Source organism: Coregonus clupeaformis, chromosome 13, assembly GCF_020615455.1.
Source record: "Coregonus clupeaformis isolate EN_2021a chromosome 13, ASM2061545v1, whole genome shotgun sequence".
Taxonomy (NCBI): Eukaryota; Metazoa; Chordata; class Actinopteri; order Salmoniformes; family Salmonidae; genus Coregonus; species Coregonus clupeaformis.
Window position 1 is genome coordinate 36,539,832 of NC_059204.1, and position 16,901 is coordinate 36,556,732.

At 40.6% G+C, this 16,901-nt stretch overlaps 1 protein-coding gene and 1 long non-coding RNA gene across 2 annotated transcripts; both read right to left on the reverse strand.

Moving 5' to 3' along the window:
* Positions 1–1,568: 1,568 nt before the first annotated feature.
* LOC121578984 lies at positions 1,569–12,797 on the reverse strand. Its single transcript, XM_041893269.1, has 7 exons — positions 12,760–12,797; positions 11,795–11,960; positions 2,996–3,124; positions 2,596–2,701; positions 2,192–2,259; positions 1,866–1,988; positions 1,569–1,640 (listed from the first exon to the last, which is right to left on the reverse strand). The coding sequence occupies exons 1-7, from the start codon at positions 12,795–12,797 to the stop codon at positions 1,620–1,622; spliced, it is 651 nt and encodes a 216-aa protein (XP_041749203.1). The 3' UTR covers positions 1,569–1,619.
* A 199-nt stretch (positions 12,798–12,996) lies between these two features.
* On the reverse strand, positions 12,997–15,717 carry LOC121580346. Its single transcript, XR_006003026.2, has 2 exons — positions 15,309–15,717; positions 12,997–14,114 (listed from the first exon to the last, which is right to left on the reverse strand). It is a non-coding gene; the product is annotated as an uncharacterized LOC121580346 (long non-coding RNA).
* Between the last annotated feature and the right edge of the window lie 1,184 nt (positions 15,718–16,901).

Consider the following 16,901-nt stretch of genomic DNA (forward strand, 5'->3'; position numbering starts at 1 on the left):
AAATTGGCATCATAGCTCCTCCGCTGTTGTTTATTGACCTGGCCCACTTTTTGAGCCACTTGTCTCTAAATGGTCAGCCTGTCTTTCCATCTTTAAACACCGGTAACGGGCTGGTTGTTAAGGACGCCTCTTCCCTCCGTCCGGAACGAATTTTTGGCGCCATCTGTGCCCGCGAATGTGTATTGACATTTAAAGGGAGCGCCGAAGAAGAGAAACTGCGCTCTGAATACTAGACCCCGAATATAAGACGACCCGACTTTTTTGGACCTATTTCGAGGGGAAAAAAGGCCGTCTTATATTCGGACCAATACGGTACTATGGATAGTTTTAATGTCACCCCCATGGAGCAAGCACAAGCCCAGATATTGAGGCAGGACTGCATGGAAATGTTGGAATTCCATTTCTATTTTGTACTTGTGATTGCCACATTACAGTATTGGCAAATCGTTAATAAATCCCTACAAATACCTTGATTTCAACCTAATATGGTACACTATGTAATAGGACAGTACTATTGGTACATGAATAAACAGAAGTGAATGCTAGACATTTTGAATTGTCTAGTTAGGCGATGTCCTTCGTTAATTATCATACTTTTAGTCAGCCAGAATTTTTTTATGCACCTTGTCTTGGGTGTTTTTAAAATTGTCAATGGTTAGTGTGAAAATAAATCATTTGTTTAAATATAAAACCATGACTGCAGTCGTCACTACAAATTCATGCAGATGTCTCAGTAATACTTCTAAGCTTGCTTCCATTGATTAATTATTTATTTATAAGTCAGTGAACGGAAACATACATGACATTTACATTTTAGTCATTTAGCAGACGCTCTTATCCAGAGCGACTTACAGGAGCAATTACATAAGAGGGGAATGAAAGTTCAGGATGAAGCGTACATCTTCAGGAGTCAAGAGTGTGAAATCCACAGCTATTCCATTAGAAAGACTGAATAATACATAGACATTATCTAGTTTGTTTCCCTTCAGAAGTATTTAACTAGAAACTACATTCTGCCCCCATGGAAGATAATTATGCTTTACACAATTGGAAGTCAATTAGGGGGAAAGTATCATCCAAGCTTCACTAAAGATACATTTAATAATGCAATATGTAACTTTTTGCACGACCTGACCAAATTCACAAAAATGTGAGTTATAGATCTGTCATTCTCATTGAACGCGGGTCTAAGAAGCAGTAGATCTGTTTTATGTGCGCTATTTCTATGCTTCCCGGTCTTAAGTTTCGTTTTTGCGTCTTACTTTAGGTTTTGTACACCAGCTTCAAACTGCTGAAAATACAATATTTTTGGTTATGGAAAATATATCTCACAGCGGTTTAGATGGTACAATGATTCTCTACACAATTACGGCTTGTTTTGTCAAACTGAAATTAGGCAACTATTCGAATTTTAGCAACCAGGAAATGGCGGAGCGATTTCTGCATATTGCACCTTTAATGTGTAACTACATGGGCCAGACAACTCAAGATCCGTTGTCTGACTGGTTCCAATGTTTCAACGCATAGAGGTTTATTAACTGACACAGTAAATACAGTACAAGTTCAGGTACAGTTAGAACACACATTTTATTGACAAGTGACCCAAGAAAAGGCAACACTTAAAACTGGATGACCTGGCCCTGAAAGAGTGAGAAAAAGGATATAGATAAGAAATTGACATTTCACAGATTGCTGCAAAGAGATTCAAATCGCCACCCATCAACTCAATTGTATTAGTGTCAATCTCATTAACACCACCCTCTGCCTACTGCCTTATTTTCAAACAATGCTCTGGTTTGCCATTAGGCTACGAGTAGAAGCCAAGTTCGCTGGCTCTGAAAACTAAGGAGAACCACTATGCTTACCTTTCTCTTCTTGTCTCCTCCCAGTTCAAAGTGTTTGCATCTCTTGATGGGCACCATTCTCTTTTGCCGACAGTTGGGCTCCACACACTCCAGCCTCAACACGATCTTCTTTGTAGTTTTAGCCTGTGGGAGAAATCACAAGGGTTTGAGCAAATAACATAAAAATATGGAAATTATTTATGTGCCGACTAGTTGATTGAGTATTGACATGGAAACTAAAACGGAATACAGTGGCAATTTGCAAACAAACAAGTCCCATCTGTATGAGGGGAAGACAAGGGTCACAGTGAATTTGTAAATATTTTCCCATTATGATTCTTGCATACCTTCTTCCTGAAAATAGGCTTGGTCTGGCCACCATAACCAGATTGCTTTCTGTCGTATCTCCTTTTGCCTGAAAGACATTTACCTGATAAATGCATGTAGATACCACACATAATAAATACATGTGAATGTTCAAGTAGACAGGGAAAGGGAAGTAACGTTAGATCAAATATTTTTTATAACTAAACCAAGATAGACCACAGCCTGTCGTTTCCAATGGGAACAAATGAGTCAGTGGGCAGAACAAGCAAGGAGATGGGCAGAGCCAAGCTATTGCCCCGTTCTAGCATACATCTGCATATACCAGTTAAGGAACGCCTACCCTGTGAGGTGCGCATGTGCAATAACTCAATCCGGTGAAATATCTGTGTCATTGGTCTATGGTTAGACTCTATACCAAACTTACCCTGTGCATATAAAGAATCCTTCCCCTTCTTGTATTGGGTAACTTTGTGAGTTTGATGTTTCTTACATTTCTTGCAGTAAGTCCTGCGGGTCTTCGGTACGTTTACCTAGAGCCATGATAAAAAAAATAGTAAATAACTGTACCAAAGATACTATAGTTAAGGCTTATTCTCCGCTGTAGCCTGTGCCCCATTATTTTCTAGCAATTTCCGTAACGTTACATTTACATTGGTTGTGGCTATTCTTCTCCCTCCCGTTTCATACAACCAACTGGCTCGTATGAAACGGGAGGGAGAAGAATAGTTGCATCACATTAGCTACTACATACAATATAAACTAGTTTATATACATATTTTAAATAGTTGAGGATTACAAATGAGCAATGCGTTGAACAAACGTACCATGACAGCACACTCCTGATGCAGGCGCGCAAAGGAAGAAAAATATGTCAGGAGACCGCATGTAGATGTAAACCGGAAATGCGTGTGTGAACTGGACAGGAGAGATCTGTGCAATACAATAGCGCCGTCCTGTGGATTAAGTCCGCCTAGCAGAAGAGAATATAATTTCATGGAAAGGACAGGCAGAGTTTCTAAACCATCCTAAACCATCTTTGTTAAAGGTAAGTGATTTTTATGGCTGTTCACAGTCCACAGATGTAAGAATTAAGAAATTACTTGTAGGCCTACATTGTGACAATGAAATATGACTTTTTTATTTACTGAAACCATTACTGAGAGCCCAGAATATTGACATGAATAACTGCATGTGGAAATGTACTTTTGTGGAAAATAATTATCTGTTAGAGAGAAACATTTAATTATGAATATATTAATTATTGAAAATGTAAAAAATATTAATATCATGAAATATTATGTAAACATAGACAAAGACGGGCCTGACACCATAAAACAACACATCAGATTTCCATCCAGTAGTAGACTGATTTTGTCAAACGGAGTCATGATTCTCATCATCAGCCTGTTTATTCATTTCAAATGTGTATTAACCCATTCATGTCCTTGTACGGCATTTAATACACTATCAAAAATTATGTTAGGTGTCAACCTAGTACAAGTGTCTACACAGGCCACATTGAAATGTTAAGATTGACACTGGAAGTATGATAGATAATGAAAATCAAAGTTGGGACTTTGAGAACATTTTACAAAATCATTAAAATGACTTCAGCATATGTATTTTAAAATACATTTCAGAATAATTTGTTTAAAAGCATATAGTATTGTTATTTGACCTGTTCTAAGCCCAAATATGCCAATTATATGATTCAACTCATTGTCGTTTGTGAACTACAGCCGTTTCTATATTGTACTATATTTAGTCTTTGGACACATGGGGTTAAAGTTTTTTACACATTTCACAAATCAAGTCATCATGTGAATCAATAATTTTTGGTATATAGATTGTCCGGACCAATACACTGAGTGTACAAAACATTAGGAAGACCTGCTCTTTCCATGACATAGACTGACTGTCATGATGAGTTTCTCAGGTATCAAGTAATTCATGATGCCAGAATATATTTAACACTTAGATGGAGAGTTCATACAAATATTTAATAGATTCAGTACCGGGTTCATCTAACAAAAGGCGCGTGCTTTGCCTCTTGTCATCTGAACTACTAGACAAAGAAAACCTCTTAGTTTATATACGTCATGTTACACGTTTCTTCAACAACATCTGTTAACCATCAGTGGGCACTCCCTTCTCTGATGTTATTACCTTGTACCCCAAGTCAGTATATCATGTCCATCAATCATTCTAAGATAAACCTCAGTAAGCTCCCTCGACATAATGGAGTCCTTGGTATTCAGACTGTGCGGCACCCAGAATCACTTATCTACTAAATTTAACCTGGTTCCCACAACACTATGAAATGCATCATAACACTGACCATGTGAAAGCTATGTTCTCTTATTGATGTCACCTGTTAAATACACTTCAGTCAGTGTAGATGAAGCGGAGGAGACAGGTTAAAGAAGGATTTTTAAGCCTTGAGACATGGATTGTGTGTGTGCCATTCAGAGGGTGAATGGGCAAGACAAAATATTTAAGTGCTTTTGAACGGGGTATGGTAGTAGGTGCCAGGCGCACCGGTTTGAGTGTGTCAAGAACTGGGTTTTTCACACTGAGTCGTTTTCTGTGTGTATCAAGAATGGTCCACCACCCAAATGACATCCAGCCAACTTGACACAACTGTGGGAAGCATTGGAGTCAACATTGGCCAGCATCCCTGTTGAACGCATTCGACACCTTGTAAAGTCCATGCCCCAACGAATTGAGGCTGTTCTGAGGGCAAAAGGGGGTGCAACTCAATATTAGGAAGGTGTTCCTAATGTTTTGTACACTCAGTGTAGATTTATCCTATTTCACGCATTTCTGGAACTTCGTCTACCAGCTTTGTGCACGACCTCCAGATGCTTTTTCAGGTTTGATGTGGTGTTTCTGGATGAAGAGATCAATGCTGCCTTTCCAGAGTTTGTATTTGACTGATGTCTCTTTCTCCTCGATTAACAAAAAATAATGGGAGCATTTCCACCATGAAAAGGTTAACAACACAGCTGCCATCTTTCTTTGATTTTTGGGCTTTACGATAGCCTATTGGAAACGAGTTAGCCTACAGCATGAATTCCGTTACAATGAGACAAGGCTTTAAAAATATATACTGTATATAACATGTCGGTAGAGATATGCTTCTGAAAGTAATAAATGGGTTACTTGGAAAAGTAACTAATAATATTACAATATTTGAAGACAGGAACTTGTTATATTACTCCGTTACTTATGTAAGTAATATATTACACCCAACACTGGTCCCAAGTGATTCTGTTTTTCCACATTAAAACTTGGAGATGGAACTCTGTGTTGTGTATTGTTTTGGTATCACTGGCATCATCATTGCTTAAATGGCAAATGTGAGAAAGTACAGACATGCTACTGTAAATAAACACATTTCTGATATTCTGAGAATATGGCCACCGTGTTCTGAGTATGTTTCTATCTGAAGCATCACTACCACCTGGGCCATGTTTCAGAAACACATTAGGAATGTTACAGATATAAATGCAATGACGAGAGCTGATGTGATTCCTTATCAGAGACACATGTTTGTTCTACATGGTATATGTGGTGTGGATTTCAAAAAGACGACAGAGAGTTCTCTTTGTGATGCTCAGCTATCTAGAATTCTACCGATTCCCATCTTTCAACAAGAAACTAATTTTAATTAGATTAGATAGGTGTGTTGTAACTGTTGCCAAATAATGACGTTAACATATATTGCTAAGAATGTGAGAGTAGGGTGACTCCCCTAGTGGGTCTCGGACCCAGGCCACCAGCACCAATGACAAACACCCTAACTACTGTCCCAATAAGGGATATCTCTAGGGCATGTGCTTATTGGGCCAGTATAGTTAGGCCCTGTCTAGAATAAACCCTAACCCCTCCTCCCTAGGCACTTGTGTAGATCTGAAACAACTAGATAGGTGTAAGCAATAGGGTGAATGCGCCTTTAGCTCTGTTAAAAGTATACTCAAGAAAAACATTTATTGATCATAGAGATTCAGGAATATAATTAAAACAACTATACCAAAAGCCCTTACATTTTTTAAATAAATAAAATCAATGATGAGAGAATAGTCAAATTAACTGATAACTGACACAGACATGGTGGCATAGCAGAAAGATCTGAATGCTGTGAACCAAGAGGTTGTGAGTCCAAATCCAAGGTGAGGACATGTTGAATAATAATTACTGTATAAATGAACATGCATAATGTAATCATGTGTGTCAAATATGTAAGTTGAAAACACTGTATGTTAAAAGCACTGTGTGTGTGAGTATCCCTTACCTTGCCAAACAAAGAGATATGAATGAATAATGGCCTTGATGGGCTTGGCAACAGTAACAAGTTGTGATATGTAATGTTTTTTTTTGGGGGGAGAACATTTATCTGGGACCATCAGGTGACGTCCTGACAACTGATATACAGAAATGTTCTTGCAGCGTTCCCATGAAACGTGTGTAGAACATTAATACTGTATCTTACATTCTGAGAACATGGCAACCATGTTCTGAGAATGTTTGGTGGAAAGTTGATGGAATATTTTCCTAACCCTCAGAAAACTGGACACATGAAGGTTCTTGCAACGTCCCACGAAACGTGTGTAGAACATTAATATTGTATATTCTGAGAACATGGCAACCATGTTCTGTGTTTGTTTGGTGGAATGTTGATGTAATATTCTCCTAAGTGATGAATACAAATTTACAGAATGGTTACCTGGAGGAAAATGGGGGAGGGTCATGCTTTTCAATTTCAAGGGGAGGGTTTAGTATTTTTAAAATCTATTCCAGGGGAGGGTCATGTAATTTGTATTTCTCAGTGTTTTAGAATTAGTTGCTTATTAGGCTATATATCGATATGTGCCCGATGCCGCCCCTCATCTCTGATTCTCCGCTGGAAGCGCAATATCAAGTGCGCCTATAGGCTATTTAGTGTGGTCTCAGTCAAATGATCCAAAGCATACAGTGCCTTGCAAAAGTATTCATCCCCCTTGATGTTTTTCCTATTTTGTTGCATTACAACCTGTAATTTAAATGGATTTTTATTTGGATTTCATGTAATGGACATACACAAAATAGACCAGATTGGTGAAGTGAAATGAAAAACATAACTTGTATAAATAAATAAATAAATTACGGAAAAGTGGTGCGTGCATATGTATTCACCCCCTTTGCTATGAAGCCCCTAAATAAGATCTGGTGCAACCAATTACCTTCAGAAGTCACATAATTAGTTAAATAAAGTCCACCTGTGTAAAATCTAAGTGTCACATGATCTGTCACATGATCTCAGTATATATACACACATGTTCTGAAAGGCCCCAGAGTCTGCAACACCACTAAGCAAGGGGCACCACCAAGCAAGCGGCACCATGAAGACCAAGGAGCTCTCCAAACAGGTCAGGGACAAAGTTGTGGAGAAGTACAGATCAGGGTTGGGTTATAAAAAAATATCAGAAACTTTGAACATCCCACGGAGCACCATTAAATCCATTATAAAAAAATTGAAAGAATATTGCACCACAACAAACCTGCCAAGAGAGGGCCGCCCACCAAAACCCACGGACCAGGCAAGGAGGGCATTAATCAGAGAGGCAACAAAGAGACCAAAGATAACCCTGAAGGAGTATCTGTCCATAGGACCACTTTAAGCCATATACTCCACAGAGCTGGGCTTTACTGAAGAGTGGCCAGAAAAAAGCCATTGCTTAAAGAAAAAAATAAGCAAACACGTTTGGTGTTCGCCAAAAGGCTTGTGGGAGACTCCCCAAACATATGGAAGAAGGTACTCTGGTCAGATGAGACTAAAATTTAGCTTGTTGGCCATCAAGGAAAATCCTATGTCTGGTGCAAACCCAACACTTCTCATCACCCCGAGAACACCATCCCCACAGTGAAGCATGGTGGTGGCAGCATCATGCTGTGGGGATGTTTTTCATCGGCAGGGACTGGGAAACTGGTCGGAATTGAAGGAATGATGGATGGCGCTAAATACAGGGAAATTCTTGAGGGAAACCTGTTTCAGTCTTCCAGAGATTTGAGACTGGGACGGAGGTTCACCTTCCAGCAGGACAATGACCATAAGCATACTGCTAAAGCAACACTCGAGTGGTTTAAGGGGAAACATTTAAATGTCTTGGAATGGCCTAGTCAAAGCCCAGACCTCAATCCAATTGAGAATCGGTGGTATGACTTAAAGATTGCTGTACACCAGCAGAACCCATCCAACTTGAAGGAGCTGGAGCAGTTTTTCCTTGAAGAATGGGCAAAAATCCCAGTGGCTAGATGTGCCAAGCTTATAGAGACATACCCCAAGAGACTTGCAGCTGTAATTGCTGCAAAAGGTGGCTCTACAAAGTATTGACTTTAAGGGGGGGTGAATAGTTATGCACGCTCAAGTTCTGTTTTTTTGTCTTATTTCTTGTTTGTTTCACAATAAAAAATATTTTGCATCTTCAAAGTGGTAGGCATGTTGTGTAAATCAAAAACTACAAACCCTTAAAAAATCCATTTTAATTCCAGGTTGTAAGGCAACAAAATATGAAAAATGCCAAGGGGGGTGAATACTTTCGCAAGCCACTGTATAAGCTATAGGCTACGAAGTGCATGCTCGGAGAAGCACAGAGCAAAGTTATATTTCTAAGATAGCTGCTGCGATGGTGTAAATACAACTAGGCTGCATTACACACTGCAATGGATATTTTCCATGTAACCCTTATTATAAATAACGTTCACTCCCTAACTCTCAGAAAACTGGACACATGAATGTTCTTGCAACGTCCCATAAAACGTGTCTAGAACATTAATGTTGTATATTCTGAAAACATTGTAACCACGTTCTAGATAAGTTCTGCTTGATATTAAGGGAATGTTTTCCTAACTTTAACACCAAAACATGCAGAAAAAGTTCTCAGAAGGTTTTTGTTAACATAGATATAATGTTCCCCAAACTAACGAAAAAAGGGAAACTCAAACATTACGGGAACATTACAAGTAACATTACAAAAACGTTCTCTCTCCCTAGAATTGTTTTTTATTTGTATTTTTTTTATTAATATCAGCTTTAATATTGCAGATAGATTGTGTCTTCTATCAATGTAATTGTCTGCATCATTTTCAAATATTTTCCCATAAGCCTACCATCCCTCCCCTAATTGAAGTAAACTAATGGACAACAATACGTAGGCTTCCACTTCCAGCATATGCATACATTTCATGGACAGTATATTTTACATAAGTTATCTTTAGTTTATTTTTATTCCCAGCCTTCAGCTACCCTCAACCCCTCCCATCTATCTCTGAAGACCATCCAGTTTTGATTTCTAGCTGCCATATATTTTTCCACTGTGCTGTGATGTTTCACAAAAGTTCTGAACCTTTCTATTCTCATAGTTTCTACAGATTGTAAATGATAAACACATTTGCTAAGAGTATTATTATATTATTGATCAATTTACTATGACTTCAAATCATCCAGCAGTGCTAGTTGCAGAGTTAGCTCCAAGTAAATGTAGAAATGTTTCTGCCATTTCTGAACCTGCGACCAAAAACAAGCAACATCTGGGCAGTACCAAAACAAGTGATCTTATGATTCTGTCTCTTCGCAGCAAAATCTGCAGAGCTGGGATGGTTGTATCCCCCATATATATAACATTTTATTGGTTGCAATATATTTTTTTTATCAATTAGTATATTTGAGTTTAACCATAATATTTGTTCTAATATTTGTTCTGTCTTTTCTGGTGGATTAAACTGAAATTGCAAACAGCTTTCTATTGCTTGTTTTAAAAATAGTGATATTTTGGAGATTATTTCATTTTCAAATAACCCAAAGTGAGAGGTTGTAATCTGAATGAATGGAAAAAGGCCATTCTTGAACACGGGGTGAGCCATTCTTACTAATCTGCTAGAGAACCAGTTCGGATTTAAGTATAGTTTTTGTTTGACTGAAGCCTTTAGTGAGAGGTCGATTGCTTTAGAATTGTTAGCTGGGGAGACAATTGTTAATGTCTCAAGGTTCGCCTAAAGCCCGGCCCACGCTGGGTACAAGGGCTCTGGTGATCAGTGACGTACCCTGATTTGGCAGGGCACCTGGGGGTACTGTTGTCACAATGAGCATTGCTCGGTTTGGGCATTAAGATGCGTTCCGGTAACCGGCTGGTACCCAGCGCTGGATCGCACACTGTCATGCGGACAGGACAGTGGAGTCAGGGAAATCGAGAGGTTTGCCTTTTGTAACACTGGACTTCCTGACGGGCCGTCCCCAGGTGGTGAAGGTAGGAAACAACATCTCCACTTCGCTGATCCTCAACACTGGGGCCCCACAAGGGTGCGTGCTCAGCCCACTCCTGTACTCCCTGTTCACCCATGACTGCGTGGCCAAGCACGCCTCCAACTCAATCATCAAGTTTGCAGACGACACAACAGTAGTAGGCTTGATTACCAACAATGACGAGACAGCCTACATGGAGGAGGTGAGGGCTCTGGGAGTGTGGTGCCAGGAAAATAACCTCTCATTCAACGTCAACAAAACAAAGGAGATGATCGTGGACTTCAGGAAACAGCAGAGGGTGCACCCCCCTATCCACATTGACAGGACCGCAGTGGAGAAGGTGGAAAGCTTCAAGTTCCTTGGCGTACACATCACTGACAAACTGAAATGATCCACCCTCACAAACTTTTACAGATGCACAATTGAGAGCATCCTGTCGGGCTGTATCACCGCCTGGTACAGCAACTGCACCGCCCGCAACCGCAGGGCTCTCCAGAGGGTGGTGCGGTCTGCCCAACGCATTACCGGGGGCAAACTATCCGCCCTCCAGGACACCTACAGCACCCAATGTCACAGGAAGGCCAAAAAGATAATCAAGGACAGCAACCACCCGAGCCACTGCATGTTCACCCCGCTATCATCCAGAAGGTGAGGTCAGTACAGGTGTATCAAAGCTGGGACCGAAAGACTGAAAAACAGCTTCTATCTCAAGGCCATCAGACTTAAATAGCATTCACTAGCACATTAGAGGCTGCTGCCTATAGACATAGACTAGAAATCACTGGCCACTTTATGAAATGGAACACTAGTCACTTTAATAATGTTTACATATCTTGTATTACTCATCTCATATGTATATACTGTATTCTATACTATTCTACTGTATTTTAGTCCAATGCCGCTCTGTCATTGCTTGTCCATATATGAATATATTCTTAATTCCATTCCTTACTTAGATCTGTGTGTATTGGGTATCTGTTGTGAAATTGTTAGATATTACTGCACTGTTGGAGCTAGAAGCGCAAACATTTCGCTACACCCACAATAACATCTGCAAAACACGTGTATGTGACCAATAAAATATGATTTGATGGCAGCATGCCTTTTGACAGTTAATCCTCATATCAAACTAGCGTACTGTTACCTGGGGTTTCTGTGTTGCTGGCTCCTGTGCTTAGCTGTCTCCCCAGCTGGTCAATACATTGTCCTTGGAATCCTCTCTGTTTTGTTGGACTCACAAAACATATACTAATATCATGAGGAAATAAAAGGATGCACCTTCATGTGGATAGGACTCCATTCGAGGCATCCCGCTGTCTGCTAACCTCTGACTGGGACTCACCTGTTGTAGAATCTCCCTGAACCGGTGGAGCTGGGACTCTAGCTCCTTGTTGTGGTACCCCAGGATCTGCATGCGGGTTTCCAGCCTGCCCTGATGGTGCCTCAGGTCCCTGGCCTCAGCCAGCAAGGCCTGGTTCTGGTAGTCCTCCTGGTCCACGGAGCCCTCCCTCAGATGTGGACAGGCCTCAGCATGCTGCCACTTCAAATGTCAGTACTCCCCCTACAGTACCTTGGGGGGAATTACACTTTTGTGACCCGAGGCGCTTTGTGTTTTATGTCTACAACTGTGCTCTGATTTGATGGCAGAAGACTCTTGTATTACTCTAAACGCGTTGCAGTTGTGCGTCCTGATGTAAACTATAGGCTGATCGGCTCCTACTTTATGTATTCTTTTGTATATATTATCTGTAAATAGTTCTCTAAAGGTTTCTGTATCGTACTGGCCGCCTACTTGTTTTCTTTCTTAGATCTGAGGTAAACCCATTATGATTAGATACTCTGGGCCCGGTTTTTCTAAAGTTATCTGGATTTCGCCTATCGGATAGGATTAAATGCATAGAAATAGAATGATTAGAACGGGAGTCCCCATTAAAGTCAATGATTTGTCTGTTCTATTCATTCTGTGTCTATGCATTTAATCCTATCCGATAGGCAAAATCCAGATAGATAACCTTTGAAAAACTGGACCCTGATGGCAGAAATATTTTTATTTGGGTGTGAGTGGACTGACTTCGGTACTCATGAGATGATAAGGACATGAGGGTTAGTGACCTCTCACCTGTTCTCATTCTCCAGCATTGCCAGTGTTCTCTGCAGCTCATCCTAGGTCTCACAGCCTGTATAACCCAGGTAATGGACAGAATGAACTATGCGAACGTGAGGAAACCTGAGTGAAGCTAATCTAATGTTCTCTAAGGACACAGTCTCATCTTGTCGTATCGTAAGAGCTTTATATGATAAACTCACAGGCTCTCAGTGAAGAAGGAGCAGTTCTGGTTCTCCATCTCAGCGAGTCTTGAACAGAAGCAGAAGCAGAAGTGCAAATCCAGCAGTGTTAACATTACAAAAGGGGGAACACTAGCTGTTGCTGCTAAGTCAGGTTTATGTGCTTTTCTGTAGACACTTTCTTTGGCAGAATTACATTTCTGTGCTTTCTTCACTCATTGCTTACATTTTTATAAACATGATCTGGCAGAGAAAGAGGACACGCCAGACCAAATGTTTTAATATGATTAAGCCCAAACAAGGGAGTCACGCCACGCCACTCCACCATACTCATTAGTGGCATCATGTTAATCTGTGTGGAGAAGATTATTTCAGAGAAAAGGCACATCGTGAGCAGTGCTGCTGAGGGCAGAATATAATGACATATAAAGACTGCATGCATGTATAATGTACAAATTAAAATTAAGGAGTTAGCCTACTACAGATAACTTTTCAACATTTAAGTAAAGGAACTGACAGATGCGTGGCTGAGCTAAACATAACAGTGCCGGGGATAAGGAGTGTCAATCTGTGCTGACAGTCTGGATGTTCTGACCTCCCAGGCTTTAGGACTAATTATCCTCACTCCCTGCCCCCAAGACAGACTGTACATCTGAACTTGTTCTTCAGTGTTTTGGCAAAATCACGCATCCTCTCCCCTGAAGTGGTCTGTTCAGAAATCAGAAAATAACATACATTTCAATTCCATGGAAATATTATAGAATTCATGCTTGGGTGTAGTAAACAATGATGGCATAATGAAATTAGTCTTATGGGTTTATCAGAGTCCAAAGCGTGTACGCGTACGCACAGCAGTGTTCTAGAACATTGGACCGTTGGCTTTCATACTTTTCGAATTCTCAGCACAGCTCAACAATTTCTCCAACTGTCAAAACATTGAAATGAATAGAGGACAGCTACTGGAGTCGTATTGGTTAGGAATTGTGGAAAGGTGCGCGTTCGGGATGTGCATCCCCCGCTTTGGTGGTCTCAGATGGGACACCGGACTATTGCATCTCAGCGTCTGTGGACTATGATTTACGCTTTACTGGGGTGTACTGTAGTACTCCATGATGGGGTAAATTAAAGCCTTGCCCTTGGTAGTACGCCAGGACAGGAAGCAGCTCTGACAAGTGTCCACATTGAACTGCTTGAGGCTTCAGTATCTGAGGGGAAAGGAGTTAAAATCCCAAACATTATTGACATTCTCTATATGGTTGAAATAGAGTTCACGGAGCACTTGGCCTGGTGTTGGGCGTTCTCTGCCTGGACCACTCACTGCAGCACGGGCAGCCCACCACGGACTGGGGCAGCTGGATGGAGGTTTTCCCATGAGCCTGCAGCCACATGGTTGGGATGAGAGGAGAGGAGGACAATGAGACCACCAGAGATCCTGAGGCAGGGCATATGCTCTCTGGCAGCCTGAGGGCAGTAGTTCCCTTCAGAGACTGACTTAGTAGAGCTGTAGTAAATTACTCTAGCCTCACAGTCATTTATTGCCAGAAATAAGTCATGAAATTGATGATAAGAAATGTTAAAGAAAATTCTCATGAGTCACTAATGTTCATTACTGGACAAAATTATAATTAAAATGTAAAAGGGTTTGAAAGGCACTCCATGTTTAATTTCTTAAGGGCCTACATGAGAGAAATGACATAATTAAGTTGCTATTCCCGTTTGGGTTCCAGTGGTGTGCTCTAATACAGCTGTGGAGCCTGATAAAGCCTGTCTACTATAGTAGCATCCCGATGCTACTGGAGTAAGGGACTGCTGGGTATCTTTCAGGGGTACATAAGAGGACAAATCACATATTTACTACACAAACAGATATGCAAAATGCGTGTGCATGTACAAATACACACAACGTACACAATACGCCAATGTACACATAAGTGTCCCAGTAAAGCCCACACAAGTAAACTGACAGACAGCACAAGGTCAGAGTGACAGAGCCTGTGGTGATTAGCCCTTTCAGATAACACAGCCTATTAAAATGCCATGACCCCTTCAAACAGTTTAGTGTATACTAATCTCAGACATGTCAAGATGAGACTAAGGCAGCAGACATATGACTGACTAATCTATAAGAGTCTATCAGAAACAAGGCATTGATGTCTCACAGTATTCATCATGAATGTTTTACTTTTTACATTATAGGGTTTGAGTTAACATAACTGTCATCATAGATGCTCAGTTTAATAGAGCTCACAGTGTTTAGGCATCTGCATTTCTCCACCATGGTTTATAAATAGCCTCAAATCCTCTGTGACATTAGTCGGCTGCTCACACAATGGATTAAAGTACACCTTACAAATGCATAAAGAATGTTCAAAATCCAGCTTGAAAATAAACAGCATCACATATCAAGATTGGAGGAAATCTAATGACAGTTTCTAACACAGATTGGATTTTACTTCTAGACTTATTTTTGTAATATTGCACAATAACAGGGACTAACATGAGGAAAACCTTGAGCTATACTTAACAGTAGTAGCTAATGCTTAGTTTGACCAACGTAAATCCTAGCTCACCATGCGAAAGCAGCTGGCCATGCTGGGCTCCACGTTGCTCCCTCCGAAGGCGGCCACCTCTCCTAGCTGCCTTGGGATCTGGATGAGCTCCTGGAGCAGGGCACTGAGGTGTTGCTGGTCAGCACATCCACCAGGACCAGACACCTGCCAGAACAAAACATCCTCTCCTTAGGACATAGGACACAGCCAAGGATTGGCATAAATTACAAAATACAACTACAAAATACCCTAAAGACCAAAGTATTGTATTTAATTAAAATACATGTATTTTGTATTTTAAAATAAAAAAAATAATTTGCAAGTAGCCGGCCGAACATCAACAACATTCTCAGTAACAGTTACAGAAACGTCTTACTTGCTATGCGTCACGTCTCCTCCCGTTGCTCCCCTCCGGCACTCTGACTCACCGGTCTACTGAGCCACCGGCCTGAGCGTACCACCTCGGCAACACAGGAATGGAAACCCAACGCACCCTAATCACCTCCAGCGCACCTGTACCTCATCCTCTCATCACCACCACTATATAGCCCTGGACTGTTCAGTCATTGTTTTGTGTAATTGTTAGCGTTGTGTCGTTTACTCGCTCCTTATTATTCTCTTTCTCATTGTTAAGTAAACCTTTACCTTGTTGATTCCTGCGTCTGCGTCCTGCCTCTTCGTATCCTCAGTACTCGTCACACTATGACTGTGATATGTTGTTGTTTATCTACATTAGTTGAATGCACTGTCACTCTGGATAAGTGTGTCTGCTAAATGACCTAAATGTATATGTGAAAATGAACAACTGCAATGTACACTGGGTATTGTCATTGGCCTTGTAATACTCAGCATGCTTTGCAATACATTTTTACATATACATTTAGTTCATTTAGCAGATGGATGCTCTCATCACACCATAGTGCCATCAGACTTTTAATACCAATACAGGGTGAAAGGGGGCCACAAAATTGTGAACCGTTATAACGAAATGGTATAGAAAAATATTTTGAAAATACAAAAATTACAGCTTTCGAAAGTATCTTGTTACAAAATACATTGGAGTGTAGTTCAGCCCAGTGTAATGCAACATACAACATTCTCAGAAGTAGGGGAGGCAGAAAGGACACTGGTTTGAATCCCAGAGGAGACTTGTTGAAAAATCTGTCGATGTGCCCTTGAGCAAGGCACTTAACCCTAATTGCTACTGTAAGTCGCTCTGGATAAGAGCATCTACTAAATGACTACAATGTAAATGTAATTAAAATACATATTTCAAATACATGTAACAGAAATACTTCCCATCTCTGGACACAACCTACACTCCTGTCATGCAACAATGAAGTAGATATTCATTTAATAATTTACTTGATTGATGACCGTGTGATCTTGCCCTGGGTAATATGGTCCACTAAACTGATCCAAGAATCCCCGCTGAGTGATGTACTGTAGCTAAAGGACCTAATAGAAAAAGAGAGCAAGCCCTGCTGTGGGTCTGACCTGGAATGTCTCTTAGAGGAAGAGAGGAAGAGGCAGAGGGAGATATGTAGATGGAGAGTGAGGAGTGAAAAGGTTTGAGGGACAGAGTGCATTTTTGGGAAGAGACAGAGATTGGGA